Genomic DNA, 18,836 nt, shown 5'->3' on the forward strand with positions numbered 1-18,836 from the left:
CATGATTGCTTCTCAGTATGTTTGTGGCAATGTCAGAGTTAAATAGAGGAGATGACATTTCTCCAATGCAGGAGTCCTGCATGTGCTGGCCCACACCAGGGAAGATGAAAGATGCGTGCATGGAGGTGAGAGGTGGCCGAGAAGCAGCAGAGACCGCAGCCTCCCCCATTGCTATCACCTCATCTCTCCCCACCCCCGGCCCTGGTGTGCTGGGTTCTCACACTTGTGTTCTGGCAGTAGTGCCCAGTTGGATAAACAGTGTTGGGCTCCTAACTGGGTCTGGCAGAAAGATCCACACTGAGTTACCAAATGTGTGCGGAATCCTAATTCAAGTCCCATAACACTCGGTGCATTCTAAACTCAGATACTGCCCACTCTGCTCCATTTGCAAGTACTTAAAGCATTTCCCTAGTCCCAGCTCAGGTGTTGGGACTGGCAAGTATAAAGTTTAGCTTCAACTCTATTAAATACTGGTTGCTATTTGCTAGGAAGGCAAACCATACAACAGTTATCTCTTGAGTTGGGATTTCTGGATGACCAGTAGAAGACAGAATTGATCCTCTGTACCAAGGCCTTGAATAGGTTTCTTATTCTTTTCTTTTTTTGGCACCAGGGATCAAACGCAGGGGCACTTAACCACTGAGCCACATCCCCAGCCCTTTTTATAATTTATTACTAAGTCGCTGATGCTGGCTTTGAACTTGAGATCCTCCTGCCTCAGCCTCCCAAGTTGCTGGAATTACAGGTGTGTGCCATCTAGCCCATGAACAGCTTTCTGTGTGTGGGGATCTGAGAGCCTCAGACGCCTATAATGCAAAAAGATGAACTTGAGCCCAGATTTGACATCTGGGTCTTTTCCATCAATAGCACCAGGTGGGTGTAAATTATGTCCAATCAGTAGGAGTTGGCGGGTTCTTGTAGGGCAGCAGCCGGTGAGGTGCTTGCAAAAGGGAGTAAAGGCTGCTGCCAGCTGCCTCTGGGGACATATGAATAGACTACATCCACACACCATCCCAAAGCCATCTCCTGCCTGGAGGCATGTGCATGGTGCCCATTGGTCATTGTGACCCTCCAAAAGAAAGCTGTTGACACCCAGAATTCCACTTGCACTAATCTCCAGGGGCCTAGCATTTATTTCACTAGTCCTTGAGGATTCATGAAAACAATCTGTGAGAAAACGAAATGTCTCTGTTCCTGTGCTCTTTTCTGACTTCCCTCCTTCAGAAGGGGCAGCAGCATGGCTTACCTACCCATAAAAAGAAACCCAGGAAATAAATATCTAGGCAGACTCAGTAAGGCAGAAAAGAAGGCTACCACCTATGGGCCCTGACCCAGTGAACATTAGGAGTAGTGTGCTTCAGATTGTGGTGACAGTGAAGTTGGTGGCATGGGCTTGTACACAGTGACCCAGAGGTCTGGAACCAAGGAGGTCACCAGGCTCTAGAGCGAACGGTGTAAAGATCTGCTCTGAAGTACATGAAGGCGAGCAGGAGGAGTGAAAGGCAGGTTTTCCAAAGCTACCCTCCTTTCTCTCACCTAACTAACTTCCTATGCCAGTGACAGAAAACCAGGGAAGGACACTAAATGTCCATCAGAGCCCAATGCTGGGGGCAGGAGACTGGCAGGAATGTGGGGTGGTTGACCACTGCTTGCCTCTAGAAAGAAGGAGCAGCTGACCAAAATCCACCTGCTCTTCCACAAAGCAGTCTTCAGAGACAAGTCTACCTGACAAGACGGATGGCTGGCTGTGGTGAGGAGCAGGAGCTGGGGCTAGAAAGCACTGGAGAACACCTGCCTCCCTAACTAGATAGGAAGAGCACAGCTCTGCTGCTGACCTAAGTTGTCACCCAGAACAGGAACCCAGGGGTGGAGCCTCTGAGGTGCTGTGACATAGGCTTGTACTTGAACCTATGCTCAGGGCCAGGCACCTCTATCATGGGAAAGCAAAGAGAAGGAAGGGCATCCTAGAGACACAAATCGCACCCCTAACTCTGGGTCAGCCACAGGCCAGAAACCCACAGAGCACATAGGAGAGCGGGCACTTGGGGCATTTGTGCTTAAATTATGGGCCATCTTCCCTTCTCTCTAACCTGAACCTACAGGTTTGAGAAGCATGTAATTGTGAAGGATTGCTGCCGAGCAGGGGAAGGTGTCCCATCACTGTGAAGGCCACCTCTTGACACACCACCATCCTCCCCACTAAAAATCACAGCAAATGTTTCACCAGGTCTAGTACATGGTGTGCTTCCAACCCCCTCCCCATATACTCTGCACAAAGGCAAGATGTCCCCTTGCAGGGATCTGAGCCCAGAAGACCAGCCAAAGTGTCTCTCCTGATAACTCTGAGTGCTGCCAATCAGTCTTAGTCTTGGAAAGATTCTCCCACAGGCAGGTCCTGCCTCTCAGAGTGCTCTGTCCCTGGCAGACCCACGACTAGTCCCCAGAGCCTCGGAGCCAGCATTCCAATAGTGCAGTGACTGGCAGGGCAGTTCATATCTTGGGCCTCCAGCCTTTGATGAACTGCATGATCTTCTTGACCTGCAGCTTGGTGAGGTGGAAGTCGTCGGCCAGGATGTCCTCACTGAGCTGCACAAAGATGCTTCCATCAATACGCTCTCGGGCAAAGAAGCTCACCACGTCCTCAGAGAGCCCAATGAAGCGCAGACTGCGAGAGACCTCCTCCAGGGAGAGCGCAGATAGATCTGCAGGGGGCTGCCAGGAGGGAGCATCCCGGCCTCCAAAGCCTGAGGCTCCATCCCGGGGACTGGCAGGAGGACCCTCCATCCGCCCTGGGGTAAGAAAGAGTCGGGCTCCTCCTGCCTCAGGCCCCTGCAGAGCAGCTGGTGACAGTGAGGCAGGGACCTGCCTCAGCACCAAACCTTCTGGCTCAAAGGCTTTAGGGGGACCAAGTGGCGAAAGGCAGGGTCCAGGTCCAGATGCCCCCATGACTCTGGGCTCCTGACAGCGCAGCAAACCGAGCTCTGGAGAACTGCTCTGCCCTAGCTCGAAGGGATCCAGGGGCTCCAGGGCTGGTTCTTGCCACTCAGAGGATGAGGGAGAAGAGGGAGGAGCAGCTGAATAGGCCTGGCCAGGGGAGGCTGGGCCTGGGGAATGTGCAGGGCTGGAGGTAGCCAAGGCACTGGAGGAGGTTGTGGGCCCAGAAGAAGCGGCAGGAGGGCCTGTTGAGTAGGTGGGCCCTGAGAAGGAGTTGGGAGCTCCTAAGGGAGCAAAGCGTCTCTGGGAGTGGGAAGGCTTGAACAGGGGTGGACAGCCATGGTAGGTCTTGACTGGGGTGTCAGCCCCCAAAAGGGAAGGGGCTCGACCACTCAGGGGCTCTGCAAGGGCCCTAGAGGCCTGGCTGGGCTGTGTGGTTGTGGAGGGCAGAGGACCTGGGGGTGGGCGGCTGGAGGAGGACTCGCCCACCTTGCAATCTCCCCAGGTGCAAGGGTAGCAATAGAGGGAGTAGGCATCTGGTGACGGGGAGCCACTGCCATTGCGGGAACCCGTGCTGTAGCAGAGACACGACACATAAAACACATAAGGCAGAGCAAGGCAATAAGGAAGGGGTCACACACAAGGCAGCAGACCACAGCTGTCAGTCATTCCCACGTCCTGCCAGCACACCAGCCCCCAGGCTGAGGCCTCTGGGACTGCCCTGTTCTTTCTTCCAGCATCCCCGACACAGAAAACACAGGTGGGAAATTTAAATTAAGTAAAATTTGAAAACTAGCCAGGAGCACTCCTGCAGGAGTCCCAGGAAAGAACCAGAGTCTTGCTCTCAAACCCTCCTCCTCACTTAGGAAGGAAAGGAGCAGAGGGAGGAAGACAGGGCAGGGCACAAGCCACACCTCCTACCTTTTCTCAGCACTCCCCACCTCCCCTCCCTTGATGCACCCTAGGAGAACCCAGGAACCAGGAGAAGGGAGGGACTCACCCATCCTGGAGGCCAGAGGAATAGTAGGAAAGGCTGGAGCTGGGTGAGTGGACAGGCTGCAGCTTGGGGAAGCGGGGCGGCACAGGGGGGCTGCCTGAGAGCCGGCCACTGCCACCCCGGGGAGGCACAGGGGGTGCATTCAGGAGGCGGCACTCCTCTTTCACCTGTAGGCAGAGAGCCATGACTCCACTGTCACAGGCAACTGACACCCCATAACTTCCCTTTTCCAAGTAGCTGAGAGAGGGTTGTCTGGGACTGACACTTTGCCCAGGTTTGCCAAGAGGCTGCCTTGCCAGACACCCCAACTACCCACCCAGCCACTCACCACCCCAGCCTATTTCATCCACACACTTTTGCCACAGTACACACCTATTCCCCTGTAAGTAGATTAAAAAAAAAAAAAAGGAAAGATAAACAGACATATTCCTTTCTCAAGAAAAAGAGGAAAACTGTGTGATAGAGGAAACAAAGGTAAGCAAAAGTCACTGCCATCTGGATCCCTTCTTTATAGGTAAAGCACCTCCCTATGCTTTCTTATAGATCAAATACTTCCTGGGATGTTAATGGAATTATGGGTAGGGAAAATGTCCTGTGGACAATTAAGCTTTGGAAACTCTGTATTAAACAGGTTTCTTGGGGCTGGAGTTGTGGCTCAGTAGTAGAGCACTTGCCTAGCATGTGTGAGGTACTGGGTTCGATTCTTAGCACTGCATATATATAAATGAATAGAAATAAAGGCCCATCAACATCTTAAAAATATATTTTTAAAAAATTTAAAATCAGGGACTGGGGTTGTGGCTCAGCAGTAGAGCTCTCCCCTCACACGTGGGAAACTCTGGGTTGGATCTTCAGCACCTCATAAAGATAAATAAATAAAATAAAGGTACTGTGTCCAACTACAACTAAAAAAATAAACATTTAAAAAATGTAAAATGAAGGTTTCTTTTAAAAAGAAACAATCAAGTTTCCTTAATGCAGGACTTTTCAGAGCCTTTAATATGCCACCACTCTGTGACTCTCAAGCAAAGAGATGAAGGCTAAGAATCACACTCAACATTTTCTGAACTTATTTCACCACAGGACCTTCTTTTTACTAAATGACTTAAAGGATTCCGGAAGCTTCCAGGTGACACTTTCCAGACAAGCCCAAAATCTCTGAGGTTGGGGGCCTGCTGGCACCTTTGCTCCCACACCTCCCATAACACGTCCCCTGGTATCCCTTCCTACAAATACTCTTGAGTGTTTTTGTCTTTTTCTCCCTTCCCCGCACTCCTTTGTCACCCTCTGTCACGCACTCCAGGGTCATCATGAAAAGCTCAGCAGCCTCCTTTGAGGATACAGCTACGAAGCTGCCCTCCTGGCAGCACCTTCCTCAGTCCCAGGAGGCTCACTCACCGCCTCTGATTTGGGAGGGACGGGAGGCGGCGGCGCTTCCGGCTCGCAACGCGGAGACCCCGCGGCTCCAAAACAGATGAGGTCTGGCCCTGGGGGCGGCCGGGCGCGGCCCTCCGCGAGGCTCTCGGGAGCCTGATGCGCCCACAGCTCCTCATAGGGGATCTCGGCGGGCGGCGCGGCGGGCTCGGGCACACCTGCCCAGTCCGGGCTCACGTACTCCTCCTGGTCGCGGTCAGTGGAGGGCGCGGGTAGGGGCGGGCCGAATGCACGCGCGGGCCCCGGGGCGCGCGGCGCAGGCAGGCAGAGGCGCGCGCGGCGCGGGCTGGCGCAGTCGTCGGTGAGCTCGGCGGGCGCCTCGCGCACGGCTGTGGAGTATTCGTCCGGGTCGAAGCGCTCCCGGCAGTAGGAGGCGCTGTCGCGCACCAGACGCTCGACACGCGGGTCCCCGGCCAGCAGGCCCTGCGGCAGCGCGAAGCGCGGGGTGTCAGTGAGCAGCAAGAAGTGCAGAGGCGCCGGGCCTTCCCGGCGCAGCGCCAGCCCCAGCACCACGGTCTTGGAGATGATGCTGACCAGCTTGTAGCAGTGGCCTTCCCGTACCGGGTGCAGGTCGTAGGGGTTTCGCGGCGGCCGGCTGGGCACCAGGACGTTCACTGGCAGCCGCACGCGCTCGATGATGGCGCGCACTGTGTGCTCGCCCTCCTGCATCTGCAGCTCCAGCGGGCTGCGCGTACTGAAGCGGCCCTGGCACTGGAAAGGCAGGCTCAGGCTCTCGTTGGTGCGGTGATTCATGCAGATGAGGCAGGGCATCTTGCCTTTGATGGGCCTGGCACCCCCACCGCCGCCCGCAGCTCCCGCGCTCCCCGGACTGCCCACCCCGGCCAGCGCCCCGGCGCGGCCCAGCTTGCGCAGCAGCGTGGTAAAGCGCGAGCGCTCCTTGGTGGTCTTGGCGCACAGAATTTCCGCCTGGCCCATGAGGGTGAGCTCGTCGCCCGCGTGTAGTGTGAAGTTGTACACCTCGCTGTCCTCGCTGAACTCGCCCGACACCACCTGGGGAATCCCACAGACAAGGCCAAGCTTGGCCAGGATCCCAAGGAAAGCCACGCGCGGCTGTCCAGGTCAGGAGAGCAGCACTCCCAGGACTGAACCAGAGCAAGAGCACTGGACGGAAGGTCAGGAAACCCATGCCCCTTCCTGGAAAGGCCATGTGGAGGCTTTGCAACCTTATGGGTTGCCTGTGGGGGCCTTGAGTTACCTCATGTGATAACTCTCACTTCTAAGAGTTGCTGTGGGATTGAACAGACTTTAAGTACAGGGAAAGCATTCAGTAAATAGCAAACTTACTACATCATCTTTGCCATCTTTCCCACCCATCCAACAAGGCTGGGAAGAGCAATGAACTGATGGATAAGTAAAGGGTTTATTGGCCGGTAGTAGTGGTCCATGCCTGTAATCCCAGCTGGTGGGAGGTTGAGGCAGGAGGATAGCAAATTCATAGTCAGCCTCAGCAAAGTCCTTGAGGCCCTTGGCAACTTAATGAGAACCTGTCTCAAAAAAATAAAAAAGGGATGGGGATGTGGCTCAGTGGTAAAGCGCTCCTGGGTTCAATCCCTAGTACCAAAAAGGAGAAGAAAGAAATAAAGGATTTATTATCAGTGAAGAGCTTGCTGCACAGAGACTAGGACTCTGCACTGTGTGCCCACTACAGCCATACTCCACACATGCCAGGGGTGCTAGGGCAGCTGCAGTGCCAGGACAGGCTCTCCTGAAGTGTCTCCAAGTCATGGCATAACCCTCCCCCAAACCACTCCTGTTACACCACCTGTCCCAAGAAGTCCTTAGGCCCTGTTCTTCAGACATGGCCTGATTGTGCCAAAAGCCCTCAATGAGTTCCCAGAAGCCATTCTCCCTCCTAGACCCTAAAGGCACTATCAGGGTTGTTCCTGAGGGAGGGGGCCGTGGTGAGGGGCACCATGCACAGTGCTGGGAGGACTGACCTTGACGCTGAAAGTGATGGCTTCCATCACAAAGATGCGGTCAGGGAAGACACTGGCCACCTCCTCCACGCTGCTGAAGTATCTCACCGGCTCCCGCACATCCCGGGCCTGCTCCAAGAGCTTGAACTTCCCTGTACAGGGGGATACAGATTGCTGGGGGCCTGCCTCCTTGAGGCCTGCATCCTAAGAGCCCCCTAGGCCCCTACTTCTTGCTACGTTCATCTCAGCCAGTCCCTCTGGAACTCAGGTGGGCAGAAGAGGAGGTGTGCTCTAGCATGGGTTTAGGGGGAGGGTCATCTAGCTCAAGCCTCAAAGGAGGAGGTGAGCAAACAGAGCCCAGCCAGCAACCTGGTATTAGCATCTTCTCCTGTCTTAGTATCTCCTCCTGTCTTAGCATCTCCTCCTGTCTTAGCTTCCCGAGCTGCTGGAATTACAGGTATACACCACCATGCCAGGCAGGGACTATGTATTTTGCTGATTCAGCAGATGCCCTAGCAGACAGACTTTAAAGAAGTGATGCTAATCTGTGACGCTGACACTTCATGAAAACTATCTCATGTCACTGGCCACACATCTTTTATGTGCCCACCCACATAAGCACAAGGACCACTTTGAACCACCCTGCCATTGGATACATGGCCTCTTCCAGTCTTTATAGAATGAGTCTGATACAGGTGAGCGGACAACAAATGGAGAGAAGACAAGGTGTCTCTAGTCCTCCTGGTGATTGGTTCTGTCACAGTTCACTCACATATTTATGACACAAACATTAATGGTGCACCCACATCTGCTGAGTCAGCAAAATACACAGCCCTTGCCTGGCATGGTGGTTTACACCTGTAATCCCAATAGCTGGGGAAGCTAAGACAGGAGGAGATGCTAAGACAAGGATCTGGCTGGGCTCTAGTTGCTCACCTCCTCCCTGAGGCTTGTCAGTCACCATGCTAGACTCTTTAAGGGGAACAACTCTGTGTAACTTTGCCCCCCAAAAAATTCAGACACAGTGGGTGAGCCAATAAGTACTTAATGACAGCAGGATGTGACAGGTGTTATACCAGACTCATGACAAAAGAGCTAGAGGACTGCTGTGTTGGAAGAAATCTGCCCAAGAGAGGGCGAGGAGATCACTTAGCTGCACCTTAAGAATCAAAGGCACCAGACACAGTGGCATAGGCTTTGTAATCCCATGATTTGGGAGGTTGAGACAGGAGGATTACAAGCTTGAGGTCAGACTCAGCAATTTAGCAAGACTCTGTTTCAAACCAAAAACTGGAGAGCTGGGGCTGCTCAGTGGTAGAGCCCTTGCCTCACACTTGTGAGGCATTGGGTTCAATCCTCAGCACCACATAAATAAAAATAAAGACATAAAAAGATACTGTATCCATTAAAAAAAATAAAAACTGAGGATGCACCTCATTGGAAGAGCCCCTGCTTTAATACCCCCATTACAAAAAAAAAAAAAAAAGGTGGGGATGAAAGGGATTTTACAGAATGGGTATTCCACATGACAAATAGCACAAGCCAAGACAGGGACACAAAACAGGTCATCTGCCCCAAATTGTGCATGCCTGAAGGGAAGATAGGAGGAAGAGTAGAAAGAAACTGTATTTGAAAGGGCTCTGGATGCTGTGCTAAGGCAAGAGGACTTTATTCTGTAAGAAATAAGGAAGGTTTTGAACAAGGATAGACCATGATCCAGGTGAACTCTATTAAGATGAACAGAAGACCAGTTGGATAAACAGTTCAGTAACAAGTTCTGGAAAAGATCCAGAAAACAGAAAAAAACAACATCCAAAAAAGAAAGAAACAACAACAACAACAAAAAAAACAGGCCAGGGGATACTTGGAAGGGAGACTCCTCAGATTCAAATGACAGGAGAGATGAAGGAAGGGACAAAGGATACTCAGCTTAGAAGTGAGAATGGAAATGGCAACCTCCAGGTTGACCCCAGTGGGAACCTGGAGGGAGCATGTTGTGGGGCAGTTTCTGGAAGCCAGAGGAAGGGGCCTCTAGGTGGTACTTCCAGAACAGCAGTGAGGGCCCAGAGCCTGGGGACACCTATTCAGAACAACAGTAAATACCAGTGCACAGGTGTCAGCCTCAGCTGTCAAGTTTGATGGCTCAGGGAAGAGTAGCTTAGGGACCCTCAGGGGACCCACATCCTAGAAGAATGCCCACACTGCTCCTAACATGGACGCACAATGTTGTATACAGTATGTGTTGAAGGAGGGTCCTGAAGTCCTGAAAGTTCACTCAGAGACCTAGACTAAGATATTCCAGTCACAGGCCATGAAGAGTAGAGGGCCAGGGCTAAGGCCAGGGCCTGAAGCACAGCATCAAGAAGCTGGGAGAGAAAGCAAGCAGGGAAGCCAAGAAAGAGAAGGGAAAGGTAAGAGACATTCCTGAGAGCAGGCTGGGAGGGGAAGCCCCATTCCTGCCCTAACTCCCTGGGATGCTAAAGAAAGAGGTTTCAGAAGTGCCAAGGCCCCAGAGGGCAACAGAAATTAAAAGGGGGAGCTGGGCATGGTGGCCCACACCTGTAATCCCAGTAGCTCTGGAGGCTGAAGCAGGAGAATCACAAGTTCAAAGTCAGCCTCAGCAATAGCCAAGGCGATAAGCAACTCAGCGAGAACCTTCTCTAAATACAAAATAAGGCTTGGGGCTGGGGATGTGGCTCAATGGTCGAGTGCCCCTGAGTTCAATCCCCAGTACAAAAAAAAAAAAAAAAAAGGAGAGAGAGAGAGAGAGAGAGAGAGAAATTAAATGGGGAGAGGGTGCTGGGGTCAGGAAGCAGGAACTCTGCTACCTTACCACCCGTGAGCGAGCAGTCCCCTTCATCCGTAGCACCTCCCCCATATCCATCCATACATAACCTCTGCCCCAACCACAAGCAGTCAAGCAGGGAGAAATGCTCGCTGCCCCCTGTGGGGAGATTTGGAGCCAAGTCTGGACTGAAGCCTAGGGAGGATGTGGCAGGGAAGATCGATGTAACCATGGCACCCAGCACCGCCCCCCTCGGCCGCTCAGCCCCGGTCATTACTGGTGGGAGGAAGGAAGAGAGACCTCCTGGGAGTGATGCTTCGGCCCTTGGAAGCCTTCTCCTCCCCACTGAGGCTTCCTCTCCAGCCTCTCCCCACAAGGGAGGCAGGGGCCCCACCGCTCTAGGGATTGTCCCACCCTGGCCTCCCTCGCCCTGCCCCTAATCCCTGCCCCGTTCTTCCCAGAACACATTCGAGCTGCGCTGATCCGCCCTTCCATTCTGAAGCACTTTGGGGGCTGCAGCAGGTTTTTTTCACCGCCCCTTCCCCCAGCAGCTGACCCCAGCTCAACAAAGACCCCCAGGTGTAGCTACGTGGCAGAGCGCTCGCCTAGCGCGCAAGACCGAGTTCGATTCCCCAGAACCGCAGATAGAAAGGTGGGAAATAAGAATACGGTGGATGAAGCACGTTTTTAGAATCAGCCGGCCACCAACCAGCTGGGGGACCTAGGCAAATTATCTAATCTCCCCAGCTGCAGTTTTCCGTCTGTAAAATGGAAGCAATCTTCGTGGCTCACCCCGCGCACCTGCCCAGTGTTCCGCAGGGCACAAGTTCAGGCAATGCTGGGGAAGGGGCGCCCCCTGGGAACGACATGCAGCCCCTCAGCGGGGATTCTCTCGCGAAATCAGGTCCTCCCGACTTCAGAGGGCCGCAGTGGAGACCCGGGTCACCAGGCAGCGTCGCCGGCTCGCCCTCCCTCTTCTTCCTTCCCCTCCCCCACCTGGCCGTGGCTCTCTCCGCGGTCCGCACACGGCCGCCCTGCCCTCGGAGCACCATTACTTATTCATCCGGAGGGCTCGGCGCCTGGCCTGCACTCAGCCTCCTCGTCAACCCGTCAACCCGAGGCCGCCCACCCCGCAGCGGCCCAGCGGGAAGGCCGGGCTGGGGCGGCCACCCTCGGTAAGCCAGCTGTCGCCTATTGCGCCCACCCTACTCATGCCTGCAGGGAGCACCAAAAGAGACAGATGACAGGGTTGAGGTCCCCTGGGCCCATAATTCCCGGGAAGACTGTACCTTGGTTTCCCAGTTTTAATCATGCAACTGAAATGAAAGAAGTCCCTGCTGAAGTCACTTTTCTGTCAGTGAGGGCTTTACCCAGCCTTTGCTTTATTCCAAGACCTGATACCTCTCCCGGAGCTACTGCCAGATCCTGAGGCTAGGACATTTCTAGCTCCAGGCGGCCCCCAAAGCCTGCAGTCAGGGCAGAACCCAAAGTCAGGAAGCCACTGGGATAATTTCCTCACCTTTTCATGAGTGTGGGGAGGTTTTGAAGAAGCAACGCCATGCGAGAGTGGGGGCGTTGTAAAGAGCTGAAGTCTGTGAAAAGGGCTTACTTAGCCCTGTCCCAAATCAAAGGGAGGCTGATGGAGGTAGTAGCACCTGTCAATGGGACTGCAAGACTTTCCAGCTCAAAAGGTTCTCAGCTTTTTTTGGGAAGTCACACTGCAGTGAAAAACACAGGACTAGCTACCGAAGATCTGGAGTCTCAGTCTTGGGTAAGTTAAGGGACGTGCCCCTTTCTCACAAGCTGTGAGGATGAAATAACTGATCAACCCAGGGTCTGGAACAGCTGTCACGCCCTGGCTCAAATGGGACACTCTAGGACTGGACCACCAGACTCTCATTCCTCCCACACCAGGGACGACAGCCCTGCATTCTTGGCACTGAGCGGCAAGCACCAGTCCAGTAGTCAAGACACCTCGCTGCTGGCCTTTACCTTCCCTTACTTGCTGTGTGACCCTGGGCAGGTCACTGTCCTCCTTAGGTACTAGATTTCATCATCTGCAGAATGAAAGGGTTGCTGTCAGCAGAACCCTTTCTTCAAACAAAATCTTTGCCCCCCTCCCAAATATTAGGGATTGAACCCAGGGCTGCTCTATCCCTGAAGTACATCCCTAGCCTTCTTTATTTTTTATTTTGACATAGGGTCTTACTAAGTTGTTCAGGTTCCTAAGTCGCTGAGGCTGGCCTAGAACCTAAAATCCTCCTGCCTCAGTCTCCCAGATTATCAGGTTTACAGTGTGCGCCACAGTGCACAGCAAGCAATCTTATACAATCACCATCATAAATAAAAGACATAAAAGTATAATCCTTAATTCAAAGCTTTAACATTTGCTTATAAAGGCAATCAAGGAAAGCAGTGAGTTTAACCCAAAAACTAGGAAAAGAGAATCAACGCTGACAGGGATCACTAGGTTTCTGAAGGTTGTGATTGGACAATACTGAGATCCTGGCAGGAGATCTTTTCGATGGGGATCTGCACACACAAAAAAAAGGTTAATGAGGCAGCTCAAGGCATACACTGAAGGCCTTCAATTAGGGGTAAGATTTAATTTGTAGTGATTTAATCATTACCTTAAAATCTATTCTAGGGCTGGGGATGTGGCTCAAGTGGTAATGCGCTCGCCTGGCATGCACGGGGCGCTGGGTTCGATCCTCAGCACCACATAAAAATAAAATAAAGATGTTGTGTCCACCGAAAACTGAAAAAATAAATAAATACTAAAAAAATTATTTCTCTCTCCTCTCTTTCTCTAAAAAAAAAAAAAATCTATTCTAAAATAAAATGTGAACAAAGGTCTGTAAACCTGAGAGCCACCTCTCCAGAACCCAAGACTCCACAGGACAACAGGGACACCACTTGGCCCTAACTCCCACCCTGACCCTAACTACCACCCTGCCAGCCATGTCCTTCCTCGCTCACCTCTGCAGCTTCAATGAAAGGTGATCACCAACAGCTTCCCCTCTACCTCTGTTCTCCCAAGCCCCAGCCCAAAGCCTTTATGTCATCTGTCCCTGGCTGGGCACACCTGGGTATTGCAGGGGGATGTCGATCTTGGGCCCTATGACATAGTGGCCCTCTTCCAGGGTATGAGCTGTCACCGTTGTCCACTGGCGGCAAGAGTGGATGAGCAGGATGTCTCGCTCACTGACGCCCTCAGCATATTCCCCTGGGAGAAAAAAGAAGGACAGAGGAGGAGGGAAAGGAAGAGGGAACGTTAGGAGGGGCAGAAAAACAAGCAGGGTGAACTCCTCAGATCAAGACTCTGCCTGGTGACAACTCCCCATGATCTGATCCCCATCCAGGTCAGCACTACTCAAGGGACAGGTGGATGCCAGCTGTGGCTTTTCGGCTGTGAGTCAGGCTTGAGCCTCTCAGAGCCCTGACTCCCAATGGGGCCTCCCCCCAGCCCAGCCAAGGCCCTCATTCATCACGGAGTGCTTGCTGTCCTGGCCTGAGAGGAGCTGGAGACTCCCAGAGGATGAGCACAGCCGGCCTCTGCCCTCCAAGAGCCCTCAGGCCTCCTGGGACATGAGAACAGCAAGTTTGATGCACTAAACAGGGAGTGTCTGGGGACTCAAAAGAGTAGAACAGTGGCTTGGGCTGGGGGTGGAGTGAAGGAGATAAAGATGGACTGGAGATGGGCGCTGAAGCTCAGGACCAGGCAAATTCACCCCAGTAGGTCCCTTGGTGCCCAAGCCAGTGCCAGGCAGGCAAGGAGGGCCTTGTTGGGGGAGTAGAGAGGACTGAGAAGGGACTGTCCCTTGTGGGTCCCAGCTGTGAGAACTTCCTCAGAGCCACGGGTCATTGAGGTCAGGAGAATGGCAGTGTTACAGGAGCTGATTCCGGGTTTTCTCATGGACAGCCTTTCAGCCCACTGCATAGGCTATAAGCCCTTTCAAAGGCAGGGGAAGAGCCCCCGATACCATACCCCATCTCACAGAAGTCCTTCCTCTCCTGGCCCTTCATAAGGGGGTGGAGGGGGGCAGATTTAAAAGGCAGTAGTTGGGAGCCCAGTCCAGGAAAGCAGCACTGGGGCTGAGGCATTGGAGTTGGAAAGGGCCTGAGCCCAGGAGGCTGCAACCCCAGCAACGGTTTCCAGGGGAGCAGGACGGGCAGCCCAGCTTCCAGGAGGCTGATGGGCAGGCATCTCCTGGCTGCAGCTGGTGGACAGGGTGGGGGTGGGGGTGGGGCACTACTCCTTCCCAGTCCCCTCAGACACAACTTACTAAATTTCTGCCAGTCAGCCAGACGGGAAATGGTTTACTCTGATGGCTCAGCCTCCATAAAATATGTGGCCTCCATTAAGTTGGGGGTGGGAGGACGGGAGTGGTATTCAAGGCTTGCAGTGTTCCTACTGGTGTGTGTGTGTGTGTGTGTGTGTGTGTGTGTGTGTGTGTGTGTGTGTTACAGAGAAGGTGTCACCTGAGTCTTCCTCCTCAACTCTTCACCTCCTGGGTCAGAAGAAGCTCTGAACTCTACAATCTCTTGCTGGAGCTCTGCTGAGCCCCTCCCATTCTTCCGTAGGAACACAGGCCAAAGCCACACAGACATACACCAAGAGCCATAGGTCATGATCACCAACAGTTCAATCACAACAGCCTACAGAGACAGGTACTTGTCACCCAAACAACATCACTCAAATTCATGATGCCACCATGGGGTCCCTCCCAAATGCAGAGGCACACAGGGACCTTCTAGGACACACAATCTGATCACATTCACACTCTAATGGTGGACACAGCCAGAGGCACACACTGACAAAACCGCAGGGCCACCACACCATTGTTCACTTATTCTTTCATTTAATCCACAACCTTTGTTAGGCAAGGATGCCCTCCCTCTAGGAGCTTCCAACTGAAGACAAGAAACTGACCATTATAATGGGGTGCACAGCAGGAGACCAGACAGGTGCCAACAGAGCCCCCAAGCAGCTCTATTAGACTGAGGAGCTCAGAAAAAGCACCCAGGCAGGGGAGATGACCAAGACGTTGTGTGGGAAGTAGCCAGGAAGCACCCAGAACAGCATATCCCATTTACACGCAGACATACACAGCCTTGCTACTGACACCGACAGTCTCAGGATCACAGGGTGACCATCAGTACCGATCCCGGGAACAAGAGTGGGACAACCAGGCGGCCCCGGCATGTGTGCTCTCTTAGGGAGTGCTCAGGGACACGCTGACGCTCTCTGATCCCACTCCGTGCCGCTGTGGGTCGGAGGAGGGGCTGCCGGGCCGGCGGAAAGGAGAGCAGAGGAGCCCTATTAGCATTCAGGGAAGCGAGTGTGCCAACGCGGGCCAAACCCCTATTCTTCTCACACACAAAACCCCCGGCCTGGCAGCCAGCCCCAGCTCCCGCCCCTCCCCCAGCCAAGCAACCCCTCTTCCCCCAAACGGTCCCCTCGATCCATGCAACCTCCAGGCGTCCCTTCTCAGGCCCCCATGTACGGTCCCATCAGCGGAACAGCCCGGGACCCTGGGTCCTATGAAGAAGTGGGTCCAGAGGTCGGGGAGTGGAAGGATCTTGGGGGATGTCTGGCGGCAGGGCCCGCTCACTCGGGCCTCTCCGGAAGGTAGCCCGTCCGTCCGCAGGACCGGAGGCCGCTCTCCGGGATGCCAGAAGAAGGTGCCGAAAGAGTCCTAGAAGGGGCCAAACGGGACTAGGGAGTGCCAGAGGGGGAAAGACGGAGTAAGGTGCCCAAGGGATGCGGCAGGACGAGGTGGGAGGCCACAGACAAAGGGAACGAGGGGGGCGCGGCCAGGGCGGGGGCTAAGGGGCAGCGGGGAAAGGGGTGCACCGACGGGACGGGCGCGGTGGCTCGACTGCACTCCGGGCTCCCGAGGGGCCAGAAAACTCGGTCCTGGACTCTGTCCCCGGTTTCCGTCCTGTGCCGGTCCGTGGGGCCTAGGAGGCGGATCCTGGGCTCGTGGGCCCGGGGTGTCCAGGGGAAGCGCTCAAGGAGCCGCGTGGGGTCAGCCCTCGGGAGCCGGGAGGGCAAGGACCGAATCCTCCACGCGGCGCCGCCAGCACCAGCAGAGCCCCGGGATTTCCCCCACGGACCCCAGGCCCGCTCCCCAGGCCCCTGGGTACCTGGTCCGAGGCAGGCGAGCGTGGGCAGGCGGCAGCGGCTGACGATGAGATCGAGCGGGAAGGCGCCCATGCTCCAGCGCAGGCCGGCCAGCCCGGCCGCCAGCTTCTCCATGGCATGGGCGCCCCCGGGGCCGCCGTCCCGGGGCCCCGACGGCCAGTCCCGCGCGGCCGGGGCTCCGCGCCCGCCGCAACCTCCTGGGGCCGCCGCGTCGCTCCGGGGTAGGCAGCCCCGCCGGGCGGCGGGCGTCACGTGGCCGGCCTCCCGCGGGGCGCCCGCCCCCTCCTCGGTGGGCCCCTTCGCCCCCGCCCCTCGCCCCGCCCGCGCCTGAAGCCAAGGCCCGCCCCCCTCCGGCCGCTAGCGGGCGGCGCTCCCCGGCACCCAGGTGACAGCCAGTGACCGGGGAGATGGGGGGCTGGGAGGAAAACGAAGTTCCGAAGTGGTATCTGCGCGACCGGGTGGAGATCGGCCTCCCCTTCCCAGCGGAATATGTCTGGGTCCCCTTTACCCCCTGGAAGGGATGCCGCGCCCCTTGTGACACGAGAAGTCCCCCGAGATGGTCCTGTTCCCTTACCCAAAACGCCTGTTCTGAGTTCGGGGGCTGCGAACCTATCAGTGGTTCCTGCTTCCAGCGTCCAGCTTCGCAGAGCCGAGCGAGGCAGCTTCGTGGTTCCCACTTCACCGTGGAGCAAACTGAGGCGTAGGAGCAGGTGACAGTCAAAACTTGAAACCAGGTTGACTGCAAATCTCATTGCCTGGTACCACCGCTGCTCCTCCCTCGTAGACCACTTTCCGAGTTCCTGGCGCCGTCTTACCCGGTTTTCACTAGTCCTTGGGTCCATTCTATAAATGAGGAAACTGAGGCTTGAGCTCGTAACCAGTGGTCAGTTTTCCCAAGCCTGCTCTTCCTTTCCTGGTCTCCTCCTCCTTCCAAGCCCTTTAGGCTCCAGCTCCGGTGCTCCCTTTGGGAAGCCCTTCCCAGAAGCTGTCGGTATGGCCTTGGCCTCGCTACCCATCCTGAGAACCCCTTCGCCCTCGGTGTGTCTGCGGCGCCCTCTGCAGGTGGTCAGTGGCTGGTGCAGGACTGTAGCGGGCAGGCCGACAATGCTACACCAATAAGAAGTGGGCCTTGGTGTACCTTGGCTGATCCTTCAAGGGCTCCATTGACTCTAGTCCTCAGCCTGGGGACCCTCGGGAGGGCCATACATACATACGTAACCCTCCCTTCTGAGGTGACAATATCCGGTCTGAACCCCAAGAGAAATGTCACCATATAGCTTGAAAACTTCTCAGGAAAAGAGATGTTTTGTATCACTGGCCCCATCTCCACCTGTTGCAAGAGGGAACTGAGACTCTGAAAATGGAAGTGCTTTGCTCCAAGGTACACAGAGTTTTAAGGAGCAGAGCCTGACTGAAGGCTGGCTGCCACTCCATGCCACCTGCCCTCCACACCATCCCTCACCCACCAACCACAGGGGAAGGCTTTCTTTCCCTTCAGCCAACCCAGTGATTTGGGGTACCTTGGGGATCCAATTTATCTTGGGGCTGGGGTGGGTGGGGTAGTTCTCAGGGAAGTGGGAAGGGGATAGGTGGCAGAAAGGACAAAGAAATCAAGCTGGTGGTAGTGTCTCATGACTGTAATTCCAGTAATTTGGGAGACTGAGACAGGAGGATGACAAGTTCCAGGCCAGCCTCAGCAATCTAGTGAGGTCCTAAGCAAACAAATAAAAAGGTCTGGGATTGTAACTTGGTGGCATAACACCTCTGGTTTCAACTTTCAGTACAAAAAGAAAGAAAGAGAGGGGGAGGGGAGGGAGAGAAAGGTGAAAATACAGGGCTCTAAGAAGGGAATAGAAGGGTGAAGTGGTGAAAAAGGCCAGGGAACGGAAAGGTTGTACCCTGGATTCATTTTTCTTTCTACCCCATAGGGTCTCTCTTGAGTAGGGTGACCATATGTCATCCAAACTGGGATGCTTTAGAGAGTAAAGAAGGTACTCACTGCCTCCCTGCCCTGCCAGGACAACAGGCATAACCCAGACACCAGACAGCAGGTGTTAAAGGGAACTGGGCCATGTGGTCCCCTTATCGCTGAGCCCTAGCCGGAGACACCATATCTGCAGTGGCCTCTCTTACTATGTACTGCTGACTTAGTGATAGACCCCCAACTCCAGCTGTGTCCCTCACATCCCCCAAGACATTTGTAGGTATCTCCATCTCGACAGTCACACCTGAGCTGGGTCCTCTTATCTTCTATCCAACTAAGGTCATCACATTTTACGTGGTCCCCCAACCTGGAAACATTCTCCCTAGCCCTTACTTTCAACTAGTAATCAAGCCTTGGCAACTCTGCTTCTACCACTTGCCATGGGGCCCCGCCTCCAAAGCCACTGTCTCAACCCAGCTCTGAGTCCTCCTCCATTCTTCTGTCAGGCCACTTTTCCTGTAATCCTAGACTTTGGCTAAAAGGGACAACAGAGATGTGAGCCATCAGGCAGATCCACCTAACTGGATGGACTCATGAATGTGTTGTAGAACATTCCAGTGCCTCTCCAGGGCTTTTTGTTGTTACTGGGATTGAACACAAGGATGCTTAACCATTGA

At 54.5% G+C, this 18,836-nt stretch overlaps 1 protein-coding gene across 11 annotated transcripts; it reads right to left on the reverse strand.

The window, feature by feature from the left end:
- Nucleotides 1-1,098: 1,098 nt before the first annotated feature.
- Nucleotides 1,099-16,496, reverse strand: Garem2 (GRB2 associated regulator of MAPK1 subtype 2). 11 transcript variants are annotated; one of them, XM_078029537.1, is made up of 9 exons: nt 15,197-15,524; nt 14,570-14,746; nt 13,173-13,313; nt 12,718-12,845; nt 11,607-12,619; nt 7,324-7,454; nt 5,330-6,376; nt 3,935-4,098; nt 1,099-3,508 (listed from the first exon to the last, which is right to left on the reverse strand). In XM_078029537.1, exons 6-9 carry the CDS (start codon nt 7,348-7,350, stop codon nt 2,491-2,493), a joined length of 2,256 nt encoding a protein of 751 aa, XP_077885663.1. In that variant the 5' UTR covers nt 7,351-7,454; nt 11,607-12,619; nt 12,718-12,845; nt 13,173-13,313; nt 14,570-14,746; nt 15,197-15,524; the 3' UTR covers nt 1,099-2,490. The 11 variants fall into 11 exon arrangements, with proteins under 11 accessions (XP_077885663.1, XP_040127382.2, XP_077885666.1 ...); XM_040271448.2 differs by lacking the exons at nt 11,607-12,619; nt 12,718-12,845; nt 14,570-14,746 and adding exons at nt 15,563-16,051; nt 16,238-16,496 and having other exon boundaries at nt 15,197-15,373; XM_078029540.1 differs by having other exon boundaries at nt 12,718-12,798; nt 14,570-15,524.
- Between the last annotated feature and the right edge of the window lie 2,340 nt (nt 16,497-18,836).

The sequence above is a fragment of the Ictidomys tridecemlineatus genome, chromosome 12 (assembly GCF_052094955.1).
Source record: "Ictidomys tridecemlineatus isolate mIctTri1 chromosome 12, mIctTri1.hap1, whole genome shotgun sequence".
NCBI classification, from domain to species: Eukaryota; Metazoa; Chordata; class Mammalia; order Rodentia; family Sciuridae; genus Ictidomys; species Ictidomys tridecemlineatus.

Excerpts from the sequence above, each read along its gene's own strand:
- Garem2 (XM_013357357.3), bottom strand. The coding sequence starts at position 16,349 with ATGGAGAAGCTGGCGGCCGGGCTGGCCGGCCTGCGCTGGAGCATGGGC. Across the intron at positions 7,455-13,172 it reads CATCCCCCTGCAATACCCAG|GGAAGTTCAAGCTCTTGGAG; the intron begins GTGTGCCCAGCC and ends CCCCCTGTACAG. Across the intron at positions 4,099-5,329 it reads TCCCTCCCAAATCAGAGGCG|GTGAAAGAGGAGTGCCGCCT; the intron begins GTGAGTGAGCCT and ends CTCTGCCTACAG.